The 21,403-nt window shown below is 36.4% G+C and overlaps 1 protein-coding gene across 5 annotated transcripts in view; it reads right to left on the bottom strand.

Moving 5' to 3' along the window:
- Positions 1-21,403, bottom strand: part of Pign (phosphatidylinositol glycan anchor biosynthesis class N) — a 101,194-nt gene that overhangs the window by 77,410 nt on the left and 2,381 nt on the right. For 4 of the 5 annotated variants that reach the window (XR_002477032.2, XR_009587337.1, XR_009587338.1 and 1 more), the window contains exons 2-12: positions 17,560-17,808; positions 16,415-16,536; positions 15,670-15,768; positions 12,667-12,773; positions 11,431-11,555; positions 10,279-10,409; positions 8,501-8,617; positions 5,746-5,786; positions 3,579-3,638; positions 1,396-1,488; positions 743-798 (exon numbers count right to left, since the gene is read on the bottom strand). Coding sequence is in view for 2 of the 5 variants with exons in the window: in XM_021654001.2 (XP_021509676.1) it covers positions 743-798; positions 1,396-1,488; positions 3,579-3,638; positions 5,746-5,786; positions 8,501-8,617; positions 10,279-10,409; positions 11,431-11,555; positions 12,667-12,773; positions 15,670-15,768; positions 16,415-16,536; positions 17,560-17,780 (1,172 nt within the window). In the remaining 3 variants the exon portion in view is untranslated. Of the gene's footprint in view, positions 1-742; positions 799-1,395; positions 1,489-3,578; positions 3,639-5,745; positions 5,787-8,500; positions 8,618-10,278; positions 10,410-11,430; positions 11,556-12,666; positions 12,774-15,669; positions 15,769-16,414; positions 16,537-17,559; positions 17,809-18,677; positions 18,796-21,403 lie in introns of all 5 variants that reach the window. The other variant, XM_060371489.1, reaches the window with a different exon arrangement.

Raw genomic sequence — 21,403 nt, 5'->3', positions numbered from 1 at the left:
GGCAAAAGTAATTCCAGTGAGGTGATGATGATGATAATTCCAATGAAATAATTTAATTACATTCCTAAACGCCGATAGTCTAAATTTTTTTTTAATCAGAAGTAAAACCCTTCTTAATGCAAATCTCCAAGAGGCCAAGAAAACCTGCTGAGCCCACACATGTGGTCAGCCATAAACAGTAAAATCTAGGTTTCAGATCTGCCCTTTCCTTGCCCAGGAAAAATAGATCTTCTCTGAGACCTGAAACGAAGAAATTTGGTGCCCATCTGTTCAAGGTGGCTCTCATATTTGCCCACAGGTGGGAGCCAATGTTTCTCCAAATATCTCACTTGGCCTTTCCCTGTCACTCTCTATACTCTCCCCAGAGGCTTCCACATATTGAATCGTTTCTATCAACATCTTCCCAATGATGGCCCCACAATTGTCCAATATCTACCCAGATCTGGTATCTAAGCCCCTATGTCTAAGTGATGAGCTGACATCTTCATATGGAAGCTGAGCTAACCTTCGACCACTTTCCTCTGTAAGTCATTATAGTACCACAGCCCCATTTCCTCCTCCAGACACTCAGGTGTACAATGCTAGGCGCATTAGCAAAAGTAACACAGAAGAGGACTTCAGTTTGGCATCTGCTCTACTACACACAAAAATAACGATGTTTATATATAAAAATCTATCTCACTGGCATCAAACTCAAGTGAAATTTTTCCCCTCAAGTTAAAAAAAAAATATTAAGACTTACTTAAACGGTGTAAACAAGAATGGTAAAGTAACTTCTTTTTTCTGAGTCATCTTCACCTGGGAAAGAAGGATGAAAATTCTCATTATATTTAAATGAGGAAAAATAATGAATTTCATTCTGAAATATAAATATCAATTAAAATGGCTCTTCATGGATGATTAGCTTTTATGGAAGTAAATAAAATTGTGTGCTATTGTATTGTTTCATAAATATTTAAAGAAAAATTAAATATACTATCTCAGTAAGCTGAGAATTAAGTACATCAATCTTGCAAAAATAGTGTACTATAATGTAATTATAGCAATTCTTCCTTAACTATTTGAAAATAAGACAGACAAATTTTCAGTTACAGAATCATGTCAGCAATGCTGTGATCTCTAATCTACTTTTTGGGGCATATTCCAATAAATAAGGACTTGACTTGCAGTCTCTATAAGCGTATAGGGCAATCTTACAGCAAGTGACACTACTCAAAAACAATCTACCTCCTGACTGGCCCATAAAACCCGTACTTCAGAAATAAAAGCTTTATAACAGCAAATATTCAAAACCCAAGATACAAAGTTATAGGAAATCATTCATTAAAATATAAAACATAAAATCAAAACTTTTACTTAACATATTTAAAAAATATAGTATAGTTAATTTCTTACCTTGAACTGTTCAAGAACCTGTACTGCATTGGTAAGCATGCTCTCTGCTTTGAAAAGACCAGTGTTGTTAAGATAATCCACAGGAAGTGTTCCCTAAAAAAACAAAACATTGCAAGTACTAACAAAGACTGTGGTGTTCCGATCGTAAAACAAGCACAACTCTGTGAACCTAGCACTCTGGAGGCCAAGGCGGAGGAGAGAAAGTTCCTGACCAGCCTGAGCTAGAGTAGGATTCTGTTTCAATGAGAAAACAAGAAGCTAGAGAGATAACTGAGGAATGAAGAACATTAGATATGGACCTGGAGAGGTGGCTCAGCGCTCAAGAACACTGGCTGCCCTTCTAAAGGACCAGAGTTCAATTCACAGCACCCGCTTGGGGCTAATGACCATGTGTAAGCTCCAGTTCCAGGGGCTCTGACAGCCTCTCTGGGTTCTGAGAGCATCAGGCACTCATGTGATGCACAGACACACAGGCAAGTACTAAACTACACATTGATAACATTTAAAATAAGAAGAGTGCTTGCTGCTCAGTGGTTAAAGGCATTTGTTACTCTTTCAGAGGAGGAGGGCTCAAATGCCTGAACAGGTGCACACATGTGGCACACACACACACAAGTTATAATTAAAAACAGAAAAAAACAAAAATAGAAAAATAAATTACTGGATTAAATGGAAAAACGTAAAAATCATAACTGAAAATTACTCTCTCACAAAGCAGAAATAATGGATTAAATAAAGAAATGAGACGAACTAAAACAATTAAAATCTAAGACTGGCAGAGTACTGCATGGTTTGCGCCTTCAGTGTTCCCTACAGGCACATGACTAAAAACCTGCTCCCCAACCTGCTGCCACCAGACCGTAACAGAAGAGTGAGGAGGTAAGACCTAATGAAAAGTGGCAGAAACTTTAGTGGGTAGTCATTTGGGTCACTAGGGACACACCCTCCTGAAGACCATGGCATCTTTATCTTTTTGTTTTTTTGTCACAAGGCAAGAAGTTTTGGGTTTGGTCTGCCACAATGTGTCACCACAGACTGAAACATTGAGCCAAAAATAAACATTTTTGTTGCTGTTTGTAAGAGGATTATGTGGGAACTTTGTTACAGTGATGGAAAGCTGACTAATAGAACTATCTTGGGCATAGTCTTACATGCTCAGTGAATTAAGTATGCTATATACAAAGAATAGTCATTGTAATGGCCGCAGCTATAATTACTTTTTTTTAAGATAAGGATATTCTATTCATTTTAGGAATAAAATTACAACACACACACAGGCAATCAGAATATTATTATTTAAAGTTCTGAGATATATTCCATTTTTAACATAAATTTGACTTTGAAAACCTAGAAAGTATTACTGGTTGTAACCAATATTTTATATTTTCTTAGTTTGTGTTTTGACTTTCACCATTTGGATACCCAACCCACCCCACTCCACCCCCTTTTTTTTTTGTTTTGTTTTTCAAGACACAGTTTCTCTGTCCTGGAACTCACTTTCTAGACCAGGCTGGCCTCAAACTCACAGAGATCTAACTGTCTCTACCTGCAGAGTGCTTGAGATTGAAGGGGTGCACCCCCCTCACTGTGCTCAAATGCATTCTTAGCAGCATTACTACTTCCTGCTTACGGCCTTCCCCTCCAAATAAAACATGCTGGAACTGTAAGGATAGGAGCTGTCCTCCTCTGTGGAAGGGTAGGGAACACCCAAGCCAGACAATCTGGATTTTGCTCTTGAGAGTCCGAGAGCAGCAAGTATAAGTATAATTTTGTTCTCCTCTAAGGTTGGGGCATTGAGGAACACTGCCATGCCAGGGTGGCCCTCCTGGATCCTGTTGATTTCCAAACATGATTTTTAAGCATATATGTGATCTAGCAAACAATATCTTTTCCAATACTTCTTCTTTAAAAGAAGTCAGTTTCTGTTGCTTGTAATAAAAAAATTATTTACATGTATATACATCACTTGTTACTAGAATCGATAAAGATCATATATTTTTAAAGAAATAAAACATTTAAAGGCAAGCTTTCTTCCTATATACTCAGTTATGAAGTACTACCTATTTAGATATAGATATGCAAGAAGGAATACAGTTTTAAATATAGCTAAAGATTATACAGAGGCACATAAAAAGTAAATTCTATTTTTATATGAAGCAGTAGTAGTAAGTGTTACTCCTTACCACTGAATTAAGAGGAAAGGGAACTCCAATAAGGGATGTCATCAGTGGTGCAATATCAGCCTAGAAATAAAAAAAAGTTCAATTCTAGTAAGTACATTTGCAAACACCAGCAAATTGCATCCTCTCATACAACTATATTTGAACTATCACCACATGTATTACTCTCAAAAACCTTTAAGCTTTTATATGTTTTACATAGCAATGCCTTTAAATGGCATCTGCTAGAAATTCATGAAACTATGAAAAATTAATTTGAAAAGTAACCATTAAAGATTACCAATACAAAACAAAATCAAGCAAAAATCACTTGCCTTATTAGCTGAGAACTTGACTGTTTTGTATTGTTTTTAGTATCATGTGAAAGAATGCTTTGATAGTCATAAATGACAAAGCAGCAGATTTTATCTGAAGAAATATACACAGCAGTAAAGAAGTAAGCTCATTGGAAAGAAGTCTGGACAACCAATGAAGAAAGAAGAGAGCCCAAATGGCATTGTGGCTATTTCTTTTTCAATTCCACTTTCTCAGAGAGTTGTTTCTGTTGCTGTTGTTATTCTCTGTCTCACTACCCAGTCCTCAGCCTTTTGGAACTGCTTTGACCTATTATCTTTCAGAGACTAATCTCCAAAAAAGAGCTAACGACCTCTATTCTTCTAAATTTAACTGGCTGTGTTTATATTAATCCTCAAAATTTGTCAAGTAGTAAAACATTTATAAGTTGGATGAGACAGTTTCAAATCCTGGTTTGCTAACTCTGAAAACTTTAGCAATGCCTAAGTTTCCTTATCAGTTAAACGTATGTTTCTCCCTTACAAAGTGCTGGCAGAAGAGTTGTCTGTGTCTCCTCCTTAGTAAGAAAATGTCATTTATACTTAACCTGAAAGACAAGCTACCTGACACTTTCATAATCATACCCCAGTGATGGTGAGCCTTCTACAAACAGTGAAGACAGCTGCTAAAGTAGCAGGTATTCAACAACCCTGTGCTTAGCATTTTCAGGAAATATTATTCAGTATAGCTTTCCTCTTTTTCTTTTTTCTTTTCTTCCTCCTGACAGCATTTATTTGTGTAGCTTTGGCGCTCCTGGAACTAGCTCTGTAGACCAGGCTGGCTTCAAACTCACAGAGATTCACCTGCCTCTGCCTCCCAAGTGCTGGGATTGAAGGCTTGTGCCACCACTGCTCAGTCTAGCTTTCTTAGGTTGCACATACATTCTCCTTAAGAAAAGATCTGTGACTATGTAATATACACTTCCATCATGCTTTTTCCATTGCATTAGCAAGGATGTTTGTTAGGTTAAAATACAGTGAAAAGTATTAATAAGAGAAACTGTAAGTACATCTACTTAATATAATCAATTCAAGCATTACAGAAAATCAAAGAAATTTAATAAGCATGTAAGTTTCAATTTATGTAACAACTTCCTACTATTACTTGGGTGGAAGTTTTGTGGGAGGAAGGTGTGGTATACACACCTGTGTTTGGTGGAATGCATGCATGCATAAGCAAGTGAAAGTCAGAGGAGGATTTAGGGCATCTTCTATTGTTCTCCATCTTATATTTTGAGAAAAGGTCTCTCACTTAACCAGACACATGCTGTATGCTACGCAGGCTGACAGGTTCAGCTAGTTCCTGGGATCTGCTCGTCTTCATCTCCCAACTCTACGGTTACAGACACATGAAGCCATGCAGGGAATATTATGTGGGTGCTAGAGATTTGTATTCTTATTCTCGTTGTAAGAACTCTTGCTAACTGAGCCCCGGGAAGGAGTCTTTTTCAATGGCTGGTTTAAAATCATTTATTATTGTGTATGTTATGGAGGATGGGAGGGAAGCACGCATGTCACAACATACATGTGGAGACCACAAGATAACTTCATAGTCAGCTAATTTCTGCAAAGTTTAAAGTTCTGAGAATTGAACTCAGGTGGTGAGGCCTATGTGTCAAGCACTTTACTACTTGGCCATCTCAACAACCCACGTGGTCTTTGTTGTTGTTTGTTGTTATTGGCACTAGAAGATTATTTAGGCCAAAGTACATGCACTATAAAGAGTCTCCATACAGAAATATTTTGGAAATCTTTTGCTACTACTACTACGATTATTATTACTGCCTATTTTTCTCTAAATTTCTTACACAAAATAACATAATTAAATAAAAGGATACCTGATTGACATCTCGCCTCTTCCAGCTTTCCAATCTCCATTCTGAAAGACAGACATAAAACATGATGTTAAGATTTTAGTAAGAACAAAATGTCTTATTTGTTTCAGGAGTACTGGACAGTCCATGTAAAGGATAAGTACTGGAAACCTCTCTCTCAAATCAAATATGAAAAAAGGGGTTTTGAAAAGCAGAGGAATGTTTCTAAAGAATTTTTAAAAAGAAAAACGGACAACTAAATCTTCTAGTATTTCCTGTGATTTATTAAACTTTTAACATGTTCATTTGGATACACAATGTTCAAAACACCGAAGGAGACCACAAGGGAAGTACAAGCCCAATGCTGACTGTCAGCAAGGCTGCTACTCACCATAGCTGTGTCAGCTACTGAGGGGAGACTGACAGCACGACAGCCAATACACTCTCCCTCCCCTTTTTGAGTTTGACAGTTGTTAGCAAAGTATTTAAAACTATAGCTGTGATGCTCCTATGATCATTACACCCACATTTTAAAAACAGCATATTAAGTTACTATTAAAATTCCCTTCATGGGGTAGATCTATTTTTAGCTTTTTGAAGACCCTCACATTGATTTCCATAGTGACTGTACCAGTTTGCATAAGCTATTTACTGTGCTAAGTAAGTGAACAGCCAGCACTGAGTGTTTCCTCTCCCCCCATCACCAGTATTTGTTGGAGCTTAATACATCTGAGAGTTAAGTTGGAATCTCAGAGTAACTCTGACTTGCATTGCCCTAATGCAAAAAAAAAAAAAATTATTTTGCAGCCATTTGTATTTTATCTTTTGAGAACTTTCTGTTCATGTCCCAATCTTTGTTTTGCTGTTGTTTAGTTTTTGAGGTCTTTATATAGTTACTAATTCTCTGTCATTTATATAGTTGGCAATGGTGTCCTTTGCTATACAAAGATTTAGTTTCATATGGTCCCACTTATCAGTTGTTGGTCTTAATGCTTCCATTACTAGATTCCTTTCCTGTGCCTACAGTCCAAGCATATTACCTCCCTTCCATCAGATTCAGGGTATCACATCTCATGTTGAAGTCCTTCCCACACTGCTTTTGGTCATAGTGTTTACCACAGCAATATGAATTAACTAGTACAGCACTTACTCATAAAAATACAACCATTGTTTATATTTTAATCTCACAGCACTTACTCATAATATATAACTTTTGTTTATAATAGCTTTTATCTCCTACGAGGCAGGAGTTTCCATGGCCATGAATGAGTGCAAACATATATCTACTTTATAGGCCACTAGGACATAATGTCATCCTCTTCCAAGTTCATGTTTGAAACTGGCTCAACTGAGTTACAAAAAAAAAAAAAAAGTCATGTTTTAAGCAAGCCTCCTGATAGATTATCTCCACTAACAAAATTAGTCAATTCAAGCCAAATTAAAATACATAAAGGCAGCTTTCTTAGGGATATCTCTCAGGCAAGTTCACTGATCTCACTGATCTCACAGGAGAAGGTCAGGGAAATTAGCATGCAGACATGCAGACAGGGAGACAAGAAAGGGAAAGCACCAGAGAAAATACAATGACAGAGACAAAAAATGCAGATGGGGAGTGAAGTTTGGGGGTTGAAAATGTCTAGATTATAAAGTGAAAAATTATTAGGGGGGAAGCCCTGGCCCTGGGATGGAAAGTTCAGGTAGGGACTAAGGTAGAACCTGAAGGCCAGGTCACTTGGTCAGGTACCTCTGCCACTTGTCCTGGGTCTGAAGCCTACTAGTAAGTTTATGATTTTGTACTGAGAAGCATTCGTACAATCCTGGGCCATACATGAACCACAAGCTGGACGCCCCTATTCTAGCACTAAGATCTGTGGAAGCAACCACCTACCCCAAAGGCAGCATAGTAAATTATAGATAGATAGATAGATAAGCTAAGTTCAATTCATTTGTGTGTAAATAAGTCTGGAAGAATCATAACAGTTTACTACTGCTATATTCTGGCCCCTTGACAAAGACTTCCTCTGTAGGCCTGGCCTGGTATTCTCCGGCAGCACTGACAATATGTCAACAGTCTAATACGCACCAGGACTTACATGAAGACATTGCTGTTCTGTCTTTATCTGGGTCCAGACAGAAAACAACTTGGTATTACATCTAACTTTTCATCTAAGGAATATATATATTTTTAGATATTACAATCTCATAATTAATAGTATGGTTCTTTTTGCTTAAGTTGGAAAATTTCATTAATTTTATAATTTACCTCTAAGAAACTGTACATTCTTTCCTATTTATTTTATTATTTACTTCTCAATTTATAAAAAATTTAATAAAAATGACATTAAAACTGCCAACTCCTAGACATTTAGAAAGACGAAAATAGCTACTATCATGGTATATTGTGAAAAGTTCAATAAATGGTTCTAGAAGTGGGGGGGGGGGGAAACTATCTCCTTGATTTAAAGAATTTGGATATAACAGTAACAAAAATAACAACACAAACATTAAAATGAGAGATTTTTAACATTCTCAAGTGATTTAAAAGAAAAAAAATCTGACAGGAACCTACTATAGAGGGTCCCCTGAAAGAATCCACCCAACAGGGAAAAGGGAGGGAGTGTAGGCCTGGGAGGAGTTGAGGGAGGGGGCTTCAATCAGGATATATAATGAATAAATAGTGAAGAAAATAAAACTGAAAAATTCAACTTAGTTTAATTTTAGTTTTATTTTAAATGCTAGTTATATAGGCATTTGTAAGAATAAAGACAAATGTTCGTACCTTTTAAAAACTCGTCATCAAATTGCTGAGCTGATACTTTTTCAGGAAATTTGATTCCAGCTCCCCAAGTAACTAAAGGAGTTAAAGTCTCTGAAGGATGACCAGCCCCGTGGGAACCTACAGTAAAGACATCAAGAGTCATCAGATAAATATATAATTACTAACAATGGTGAAATAATCTCTAAACAATTTGTTTTAAAGAATGGGTCCATGTATAGGCTGGGAAAGTCATAGGCCCAAATGTGGAGACTACTGCTATTTTGCTAAATGGATATGATGTAACTATCAAATTATCTTCTCAATAACTATACTGACAGAGGTAGCCAATGACAGCTCAGTGTCCAAGTGGGTTCCATAGTAATGGGGACAGGGACTGTCTCTGACAGGAACTGATTGGCCTGCTCTTTGATCAACTGCCCCTGAGGGGGGAGCAGCCTTACCAGGCCACAGAGGAAGACAATGAAACTACACCTGATGAGACCTGATAGCCTAGGATCAGAGGGAAGGGGAGGAGGACCTCCCTTATCAGTGGACTGAGGGAGGGGCATGAATGGAGAAGAGGGAGTGTAAGATTGGGAGGGGAGGTGGGAGCTACAGGGGGGATACAAAGTCAATAAACTGTAGCTAATTAATTAATTAAAAAAATAACTATACTGATGTCCATAGAGTAGTGCTTTGGTCAACTTTATCCAAGGAAACTGCTTCTTATAGTGAGCAGCAGTAATTGCAGCGATACACAACCGATCAAGTCATGAAAACAGGCCTAGGGATCATCACAGAAGGCGTCAGGGCCAACAGAGACAGAAAAAGTAGGGAAGACATTTTCAGGGGAATCATCTCCCAGTTGGGAGCGAGTGGTATGTGCAGGACAGCCAGGTGTACAGATTCACCACGGTTTGAAAACAAAATATTCCCCACAGGCTCACATACTAAAAACTCGATGTCCAGCTGGCAGTGATTCCTTGGGAGGCTGTAGAAACAGTAGGATATAGGGCCAGCTGGCATAACTAGTCACCAGAGGTATGCCTTTGAGGGCAATAGGGTGCCCTCATCCTTACTTCTCTATCTTTGTTTCCTATCTGCTACAAGATAAGAAATGTCTTCTGCCAAACACCCCCAGCTATATGGAGTTCTGCCCAAGCCAGTCACCTACAACGAAGCCTCTAAGACAGGGAGCCAAAATAAATAATCATTCCTAAGTTTCTCTCGTGTATTTTGGTCACAGCTATGCACAAGTAAATGCCACAGATTCCTTTTATTCCAGCCTCACTGTAAATGGGGCAGCTAAAAGCAGTCCTTTACAAAAAGGAATCCAGCTCACTGGAATTTCATCCTGTGATTCAACAGCTCAAACCTTATCTTCATGCCATATCGCTCTCTGAGTACAAACTATATTTGCCTTGGGAATCTCATAAGGAGCACAGACTTATCTAACATAAGCTCAGTTGTCCTAGGCAGGTCCTCAGCAATACATCTTAACTGGCATCACTCCCCTTGCCTTCACATATAAATTCCAGGTAAAATATCTTTTCTTATAGAAAAGAGTGAAGAAAATTTAAAAATACTTATTTATTTTTTCTACTTTCTCATTTGTTAATTTATAATTTCTCATTTGTAAAATTACAATTAGAAAAAAAAAGCCCTTTTTAAAGAAGGCTAGACATTTTCAACATACAATTATGTGCTGTCACCTGATTTTCTGAACATAATACTTGCAAACTGCATCTGCCCCTACTTTCACTAAATCTGCACTGAAAGGTTAAGCTAGACAGACTAACCCCAGTCTGTCATTCCATGGTCAGAGGTAAAGATAAAAGTTGTTTTCCCATCATCTCCATAAAAATGCTTGAATATTGATACAATTTCCTTCACTCCATCATCAACTTTTTTAATATTGTCCTTATATTCCCTGTTTACAAAGAAACAAAAGAACAAGTTAAATTAATTTAGAGAAATCAAATTTATTCAAGAACTGAAGAAATATATTAAGATTTAATCTTCACTATTTTAAAATCAAGACTAATGTTTTCTCCTCTAATGAATTTTAAAAATTGAAATACTTTTCATAGACATTTTTTTTAAAGTACTGATTAGTAAATATATTTTAGTGAACACCTTTTAAATCCTAAATAGGCTAATGAAGACTTTTACATTTGTTTCCCTTAAGGTCAGCACTCTTCTGCTGACCTTACTTAGTAGGACACTACCAATACTACAGTACAGAATACTTACATCCCATAAAGTACTTATGATTTATATCTACTGCGATGTTGAGAACAAATCATATTCAAGCTCCCCATATAGCTGAACAAAGCCAGTTTAATATAAATATAGTCCACTAATGGAAACAGTGCATCATATTAAACTAGGGGAATATAAGATATCCATGCTGGTAATTAAACCAGCAGACATTAGAGTTAATATAAAACAAATTCCAAAAAAGGATAAAATTTTAAATGATTTCATCTTTCTTATGGTCTGCAAAAGCTAAGAACACCACTAAAGAGTTAATAAACAACACTTTATGCAATCATGGATACATGCTGATTAAATAAATACCCAAAATAATTATATCTTCTGTTATAAAAATCCATACCATAAAATGTTTGTGCTTTTGAGATTTACTAAAAATACTCCCAAAATGTGGGTATGGTACTTTAGACATTTTTTTTCTCTGCTTTGATAAATGAAGAATATGAAATATGTGTAAGAACTATTTCACTTAATTTAGTGTGCAATATAGCCAAAACACAGGTGATTTTTAATCAGTATAGAATCATATAGTATATGATTGAAAACATTACACAGGATAACTTACATGAAGCATTAGTTTTGTTGTCATAATTAAAAAAAAATTTCATACTACACCAAAATTTGAAGCAAAATAGCTATTTCCCACAAGATCAAACAAAACACATCATTAAAATTACCTTGATGATGGTCGATGGGCATGTCCATTTGTATCTATTCCTAATAAATGTAAGAAAAAAACTACTTTTTCTTCATTTACTTTTGAGAATAAAGACTGGTTATTCCTCGCTGCCTCAAAGAAGCCCTACATGTAACAAATCAGGTGAAAATTAGTTCTCTTAGCAATTTATAAGTAAATATAAGATCTTATTTGCTTCATTTTGTCATCAAAATATACGAACACAAAAATCTTTATCAATTCAGATATTTCTGTCCAAAAATAATCACTGAGCTATTTTGATATAATTAGGCAAAATAATTATAGAAAAAGGAACTTAATATTATATAATTGTTAGCACAAATCTATTGTAACTTTAAAAACCTGAAGAAATTTTTTAAGAGGCAAATATTAAACAGTAGTGGTAGGAACAGTTCAAGAACACTTATTGTATTTAACTATCCTTGGAAATGGAACATTTTTCATCATCCTGTCCACGGCCATTCTAGTCTAACTGTGACATCCCATTCAGGTTGTGAGAACTAGGACCTGCTCTTGGTGTGGTGTGGGCGAGAAACAGACAAACAAAGTACAGTTCAGATTATGTCACAATAACAAACTGGATCCATAAGCCCTGCAGGCATCCATAATTCTCCCATTCACATTCAGGAGCATGTATGTAAGAGTGCTTTAAAGTTATTTTAAATAAACAGATTATGCTAACATATGTCATTACTGTTTACATAACTGTATAAATGTTTTAATAAGAAGACTATTTTTGAAAAATAATTTTTTAAAGTACTTAAAAGTATAAGTGGAAAAATTAAGAGAAATTATTCAAGGATAAAACTATCCATCACCTTTCATTTATATTCTACTTAACTTCAGTAAAATTGTACTTTTTTCAATGACTAGCAAAAACTTTAACCATGGACATAAGATTTGGGAAGCTATGAAATACTAATCAGGTACAGCTCAACGTATAATTTCTTTTAAAATAGCACAGTACAACACTGAAAGCTCCAGTTTATAAAGGCAGCAAACTAAACCTGAGATGAGTTCATTCAGAAATAAATTTTCAGGCCTTTAAATAAAAATGTATTTAGTTGTAAACCACAGCATTGCAAATACCTCCCCAGGTGTATGGCACTCCCATGTAAAACAGTACTCTGACACTGAAGCAAGAAGGCCCAGAGCAATGGCCAGCCTGGGCTGCATAACAAGACCCTCTTTCAAAATGCAGCAAAACAACATGCACCTTAACTTTATCAAAAACCCAGGTATCCAGTTTTGTGGCATCATCAGCACCAAAATCCTCTCTTTGAGCATCATAACTATATGTATAAACATGGTCACCACTAGCACCTGAAAAAAGAAATTTGAGAAAAACATTTTTAAAAAACAACAACAAAAACTTTTAAGCTATCATAAAATGTGAAACAATCATTTCACATATTTTTATTGTTGTTTTGAGATCATCTTGCTGTATTGTCCATGCTGGTTTTGAACTAATGGCTTCAAATTATCCTTAAGCTTCTTGAGTTCTAAGATTACAGGCACACACCCATCATACCTGGATCTACTTCAAGAATGTTACAAGTAGCCAGAATTAATTACAAAATGCTTTATGATAGAGAAAGGAAAAATAGGCAGAATAATTAATAATTACTTTATGTATCATAAGTCATGTTACGTACATCAGCGTATTCTTTGTTCTCCAAATAACATAGTTAACTTGCCAAAGTCAAAATCCTAATATGCAATAAGGATTGCATATTATGCAATCCTAATATGCAATAAAAATAAGTTCTAAAGTTTGTTTCTATTTAAATGTGTGCCTCTTAAGAGATTGCAATATAAAATAGATGAAGATGACTAGCATAATGCTTCCTAAAAAGCAAATTCAAACATTTCACTTGTCTTAAAATTATATGTATTTGTCACAACACAAGGAAATAAAGAGCTTGGAATTTTAATGTGTGCCTGTAATCCCAGAACTAGGAAGTAGAGACAAGAAAATCACAAGTTTGAAGCCTGGCAGACCCTGTCTCAAAGCAAAGATTAGGGTAAGTAGGTCAAAAGCTCCTTAGTGCCAAATAAAGAGGTGGACAAGTATGTTAATCTTATGAATCTCTAAGAGTTGTATTGAGAATCTATAATCAATTTCTGGGATGGATAAGCTTTCCCACAGGTCATCATAAAGTAATGACATCTACAGCATTAACTCAGCTCTAGAGAAGCTCTGACTCTGCTTGGCCATTCTACTTCCCACATCCCAAATGCAGACACCTGAGGCCTTTGGTTATTTACCTAGCATACAAAAGGGCACATTCCTATCAGGTTGTGTCTCATTCAAGCCTCACTCCTGTCTTGTCAGCTGTGGCCAGAAGTAGAAAGATTAGTCTGGTAAACCACAGTAACTTAATCAGCCCACAGTGCTTCCTAAAGAATGAAGTATATAAATAACAGTGGCACAGCCATATCTAATGGGAACAATGAAAACCATAAAGCCAGCACAGCTGCTTGACAAAGATCCAGTAAAGCTGAGCCCAGTGATGCAATCAGTGTGGTGCAATGTCACACTAGTTGGTCGTGATCTCTGTGTGTCTCATGCTTAGGGGTCTTTTATTATTTGTAAAACTTAGGGATATTGTACTGATAGAAATTTTCAGATGAATCATTTATGCCCTCTACCAGGATTACTGATTCTGAGCTTCCCCAGGAATATCCTAACTCTATTACTCCTCCTCTGCTTTTAGGGAGATACCCTTATCTGGCCCTACCTGAAGGTCTTCCTTACGCCCTGGAGGTTGTGAGTCAAGTAAATATGCCAGAGACCTCCTTATATGGCTCTGACTCAGAGATACTCTTGGCACATCTGTCCCTGCACTTACTCAGGAACAAGATAATCAAAACAACGTAAACTGTAAAAGGTAAGCAATATTTGGTAGGCTACAGAAGTTGGCAGCAGATCAAATTAAAAGCCTCTTTACAATATTGATAAAGAATGTGTAGACAAATGATAAAAGAATAAAGTATTAAGACATCCCTTTTTTAGAAAAAGTAAAATCATACAGGGCCACTATAGTGCTGTATGACCAAGGAACAAAAAGTACCAAGATTAGATATATAAGTTATTAAGCCTATAATATATAAATGCTGTATTATTGCAGAAAATAAATAATAACTGTAGTAGTTTGGTCTGAAGACTTTTCTTGGGCCTAATGACAATTAGCAGTTAATAATATACTGCTTGCGACACGACAGTCTGTCCAGGTTGGCTTGGATGTTTTCTCTCTGTCTAGTGCCCTTGAAAACTAGAGAGCTACCAGGCTGAGATCAGGCTGTCATGCTTTGGCAAAATATGGCCTTGAAACTGTAATAATATTAAAGGATGTGCTGTGGGATTGATGAGGGAAATTGATTGTGAAAGATAATTCTGTTCTGTCATGGTTTATCAATAATGACTAAACTTATGACCAAGCAGAAGTTAAACACATGTCCAGGAACAAAAATGGTATGTTTTGGAACAATATGCATCTATCCCTGCCTACTAATATACAAGTACTCAGACTGCCAGTCAGTTGGGATGTAAAACTCCTCCTGATCACTGTGACTAATTCCTCCCTCGCCACTCTTGCATCCACCCTTCCTCAGGTCCTGACCTCACCTGGGGCTGGACACTGGCATAACAGTGTTATATAGCAATATTTAAAATAGAACAAAGTAGAAATCCTGTTTTTTAAACTGACAATCAAGCCCACTGTAGAACACATTTCTATTTTCACAGATGATAAACACCTCTAAAAGTGAATAGATACAACATATGCGTGAAGATGGCTAAGAAGGCAGAGGCCCTTGCTACTATGACTAGCAATCTGAGTTATATCCCTGGGATCCACATGGCTGAAAGAAAGAACAGACCCCTATAGGTTGCTTCTGACTTTTTGATGAGGACCATGTGCACCATGAGCACACAAAATATATGGCTCTGGCTGGCCTAGAACTCACTATGTAGGACAGGCTGGCCTCAAGAGAGATATGCTTGTCTCTGCTTCCAGAGTGCTGGGATTAAAAGTATGCACCACCATGCCTAGCTAAATAATTTTTTTTTTAGATAAAGAATAAAAAGCCAGGGAAAGAGTGTGGTTGAGTGGTAGATATGCCTAACATAGAGAATCCAATCTTCAATATTGCAAGAATAAAAGCATTTATTTTTTACTTATTTGCTACCTGAGGAAATACAACCAATGTCTCTTACCTTTGGCAAACATAGGCAAGATATCTGGACTTCCCCAGCTCCATGTGTACTTGCTTTCATTAAAAAGAGAGTCAAATTCTACAGGATTTTCTTTCCATCCTTTAGGTAATGGAGAAAAGCAATAAAATAATAAGTACACAGCAAAATAAGGCCTGAAAGATGCATTCTTCAAATAGCAACTGATGACAACACATAAAACTCAGATTTCCTTAGGCGTTTTGTCTGCCTATCTTAAAATAAATTCACTTGTTACTAAAATAATCACTTTCAAATTCTTGATTATAATGTATAACAAAACAACATTTCCATTCATACATACTTTTTCAGTAGCACAGGATGATGACATACTAAAGTTTAATTCCAGAATCAACACCAGGATGTGTTCATGTCAGTAAGGCATGCTCAAAGACTCATCAAAAGTATCTCAAAGTGTATTCTTGGGACTGGAGACATGGCTCAGAGGTTAAACATACTTGCTGCTCTTGCAAACCCAGATGTCCTGAGTTTTGTTTCCAGCACCAACACTGGGTGGCTCACAACTCCCTGTAACTCTAGTTTCAGGGAGTTGAATGCCTATTTCTGGCTTCCATGGACAGCTTTTCATACATGATGTGCACAAACAACAGTGTATGTGCACATGTGCACGCACACACGCGCACGCGCACAACTGATGTCATGATGAAGTGGTAGGAAAATAGTGTTTCTATAAGAAGCATTGTATCTGATAAAATTGTTTCAGAACAACCTTTGGCAACTGCACTGACATCCTCATAAAAGCCAGCTATCAGCGCTACATGGCCAGGCCGCGACTCTGTTGGCACATGCGTGTGAGATACTCCCCAGCTGCCTTCGTGCATTATAACATTCCTAAAAGACAATTGAGATGAACAGTTAATACATGCTGGCATTAAAACTCTCAAAAGGCTTTAAGAAAGATTTTTATACAAGGAATCAAACCAAAAAGTTAAATTGTAAGATGGAAAGGAATCTCAAAACCCAGTTGAGCCCAATCATATTCTGCCCACCAGTTAAATTCAGTAGCATGAATGAGCCGAGGTAATATGAACAAAGAAATCACTCCCCTACTAGAGAATCAAGAGACAAACTACAGTCTAGTGTTTCAAACCACAAAGCAAAGATGTTTGGTTACACAGAAAAAACTCACATGCAAAATATTATGTTGTTAAATTTTATTTGATGTTAAAATTTATTTGAGGATGGTATATCCTATATAAAAGAAAGGTCTTTCTTAACATATGTAGTATAGTGCTTGGTGTAGAAATGCCAGATTGTCATGTTTTCAAATTGTCCAGGGAAAGAAAATTCTACAATATGCACATCCACAGTTGTGTGTGTGAGACTTTTTTTTAAGTGGTTAAAAAAAACAAAAAGAAGAGCACAGGCAGGCTGGAGACATGGCTCAGAGGTTAAGAGCACTGGCTGCTCTTGCAGAGGTCCTGAGTTCAGTTCCCAGCAAACCACATGGTGGCTCACAACCATCTATAATGAGAACTGATGCCCTCTGCTAGTATGCAGGCAGAACATTGTATATGTAATAAATAAATAAAATAAGTCTTAAAAAAAAGAAAAGAAAAAGAAAAGGCATAGGCATGGAAGCATATAGCCTTAATCTAAAGACTTAAGAGGCAGAAACAAGCATATCTCTGAGTTTGAGCACAGCCTAGTCCAAATAGCAAGTTCCAGGCCAGTCTAGTCCGGCCTCTAAAATGAGACCTTGTGTCACAAACAAACAACAACAACAACAAAAAACCCTTTTCAAAAATTGTCAATTGTAAGCTAATGTTCATCCACTCATAATATAATCCCTTTTCTTTTTTAAAACAAGCTAACATTTCTAAGACACACTGCTGAACCTGCCGGCATCCTTACCTAATAAAAGGTGCTCTGGAGTTTCCATCTTCATCTAATTCATAAAAAGCATCTGCTCTCAGGCCATCAGCAACAAATAATACTAATCTTTTTGCTGGAGGAGGCAATGGTGTAGACTGAGGAGTCATTCCATGAACCAAAGGAGATGTAAAATAAATGTCAAAAATGGAGGCAAAGAACACAAAATGTACAAGCAATCCCAAAGCAAAAAACAGCAGCATATCCAGGATGAGCTCCCTGCAAAAGAAGCTAAAACAGAGAACAAAGTCAAGCTGGACACACCTGATAAAGATCTTTCTTCCACACATCTGATGCCTTTCATGCACACTGCCCAGGTGTCAGGGTACTACACAACTGACAACTGGCCTTTTATTTACAATGAGAACAATAAACATTGTTTAACAACATGATAATTCTGAAATAAAATATATGTTAAAGTACACCATGGAGATAAAAAAGAATTCAATTAGGATCGATAAACTCAGTTACCTACAAATAATTAAAAATTACCAAAGAAACACAGAACAAAAAGTACTAAAAATTAGATAGGCTCAGTCACAGGAATCCTAAATAACACATCCTAAATATAGTTCAGGCCATGCTTGGTTATCCACACAACACTTTTCCTACTCTTAGATTAAATTTATTAAATTACTTAAAACTGTAAATTTCTGAGTTAATTTTTTTTAAACTTTGGTCATCAGTGTAGGATTTGCCTGACTCTCAAGTAGCAACAAACTGAGCAGAAAACACACATTATATCCATTTTGCTGAGTTACACACAAGAAGTTAAACGTCATCTGTGCTTCAGAAAACCTGTGCTCCTTAAATAAACACTTTACTTCCCTGAATCAATAAAAAGGGTTTTATATTTATTCATTGAACACAACTTTTATATCCCTAGAAAATAACACCAAGAAAACCTATCAGAGGCTTGATGAACTTATAAATAGTAAAGAAAGAAAACAAAGCAAATGGAAACATTTAATACTGTAAGATAGTATGCCATTACATCTCAAAGATCGAAGTGACCATAAGAATGTTTTTCAAACCAGTCTTTTTTCTTTGTTGGTAAATGTGTCTACAGATTAAGAAAGAAAACGCTAGATTTCTCTTACTTGAAGCAGTATTATGTACATATAATGACCTTGATCTAAAAAATATGAAAGATGAGAATTATGGACATCTTATTCTTCCTGGTCTGAAGAATCAAATATCACAAGGATGAAGACTGTCCTGTAATTAAAAAAAAAAAAAAAAAACAGAAAGAAACACTAAAAATGTGTTTCTCAAGGATAAGCAAGTTTAAAAATATTAAATGAACCAAACAGTTAAATTGTAAGACACATCTTATTAATTCCAAGAGAACATAAGGTGAACAAAATATCAGAGATTCTTTAGTGATACATGCAATTTCACAATCTAATCTCTCAGTATAAAGTTCGCTTCTTTCCTAGTTTATATGATCATTAAACTACACAGTGGTCACCATCATGGTGTTACAAATATTAATAATGGTATCACAGAAAAAATTAGTCAGGAACCTACCATCTTCTAAGTCAGCAGTTCTTAACATGTGGGTCGTGACACCTTTAGGAGTTGAATGATCTTTTCAAGGGGGTTACCTAAAACCATCTGAACACACGGATATTTACACTACAATTTATAACAGTTGCAAAATTACAATTATGAAGTAGCAAAAAATAACTTTATGGTTGGGGGTCATCACAACATGAGGAATTATATTTAAAGGTCACAGCATTAGGAAGTTCAGCTTATACCTAGGAGAGAGAAAATGGAGGCAAGTCTTCCATTCCCAGTCCATGGGTCTCAGGTAGGGACCACGAGGTGGGGAGAAGAAAGAAGAGGTAGAGAAAGGGCATGGCCACAAAGACTGACCTGATGGAGCAGAAGCAGCCCAGGCAGGACCAATATGGCAAGTAATTAGGGGCATGTGGCTGGGAAGTAGCCAGGCTACTGTATTTTCCTAGTAAGGGGAAGGGGGACTATTTACGACATGAACTCAATGGCAGGCTCTTTCACCTCCCCACCCCTCAAGGGAGGGGCAGTCCTGCTAGGCCACAGAGGAGGACTTTGCAGCCAGTCCTGAAGATACCTGATAAAACAGGGTCAGCTAGAAGGGGAGGAGGTCCTCCCCTATCAGTGGACTTGGAGAGGGGCAGGGAGGAGATGAGGGAGGGAGGGTGGAATTGGGAGGGAATGAGGGAGTGGGATACAGAGTTAATAAAATGTAACTAATAATAAAAAATAAAGAAAGAACGAAAAAGAAAAAAAACACTTTATTTAAAAAAACTTATCTTGTCTCCATTTTTATGGAGGCAAACAGCTTTATATATTTTTAAAAATATATATTAACATTTTAAATGTTTTATTGTGTTTTTATTTGTGTTTGTATGTGCAGTGTGTGCATAAGCATCTGTGTATTCGTGTTTGTGTGTGCGCACACACATGCATATGCGCATACAATCCATGGTACATATGTGGACATCAGAAAGCAGCTCTGGAATCAAACACTTGTCTTCGGGCTCACCGACAATGCCTTTACCTACTGAGACATCCTGCCAGCCCCGGCTATTCATTTTTCCTTGAACATGTATTACCACTTCTCTTAAAAACAAACTCCTCCCATATATCACATAACGTTAGCACATTTTGTCCTCAAATGCATCTTTACTAACAAATCCCAAATTGGAAACCACAGAATTAGTGTTATTTTCAGCTTTTGACTATTAATAGCATTTATGTGATTAAATAAAATGTCTATGTGGGGCTTTGGATTTAGCTCAGTGGTAGAGTTGTGGGTTCAGTACCTAACTGCCTTTGATGATTTAATGTCTGCTTTTGTCACTTCACAATAATTCAAGAACAGCAGGAAAGGTCATCGTTAGCATCCACCATATTTCTATGCAAAGACTTAAATGTTGCTAAATAAATCATTTAAGATTACACTTCAATGACAATATGCACTGTAGCCACTAGATGTCGCCTTGCTTCGCTGTTTTCTGAATAAGAGCTGTTAAGCTTCAAAGACGTTTTCAAAATACACCCAACAAGTCCATGTTTTAGGTTTAAGTAATTTATTACAAATTAAGTTATAGTGACTTGAAAGAATAAATATCCACATACTCAATCACATTTATCTCAAGCAATATTGCCATTTAACATTTTTCTTTAAATGAAATCACTTCTCATTCACATTTATTGCAAAAGAAAACTGGCATAGTTGAATTGTTTGGAAATCTCCAAAATAAATGCCTAACTATTAAAATTTAAAACCCATGTTCATTTGTCTATAAAAATTTAGTTTATAACTGTGGGATATATGCCACCATAAACTACAAACTAAGGAAGTATTAGACACTATCAAATACTAATTGACCAAACTTGGCATTTATAATGTAATTTGCGGTTATTTAAGACAATGAAATCCTCAAATAATTTTAACATATAAATGAAGTGTTTAGGAAAATAAGCTATCTTTTATATTTTTATTACTGAAAGATGAGATTCAATGACTATCCTTATTCAGATGAGATGTCAGTCTAAAAGGCTTTCATCTAGGCAGTCTTCCAAAGAAGAGAGAAAATTCCCAACAACTATTAATAAATTATAAGTAGAGGTCAGAAATTCTTACTATCCTAGTGTGTTCATTAAAACTATTCATGCATGACCCTGAGAGGCAAAGTACCCTATGGGAAGACTGGTCAGCTGATTTGATGAAAGCCTGGAGTTAGATACATAAGCCTGTGGTTACAGGAGAGGAACTAGCAGTAACTTTAGATGTGTATAGTAGGTCAGCCAATAAACTTCTACGTTCATCTTC

The sequence above is a fragment of the Meriones unguiculatus genome, chromosome 18 (assembly GCF_030254825.1).
Source record: "Meriones unguiculatus strain TT.TT164.6M chromosome 18, Bangor_MerUng_6.1, whole genome shotgun sequence".
Taxonomy (NCBI): domain Eukaryota; kingdom Metazoa; phylum Chordata; class Mammalia; order Rodentia; family Muridae; genus Meriones; species Meriones unguiculatus.
This window is presented reverse-complemented; position numbering and strand designations above follow the sequence as displayed.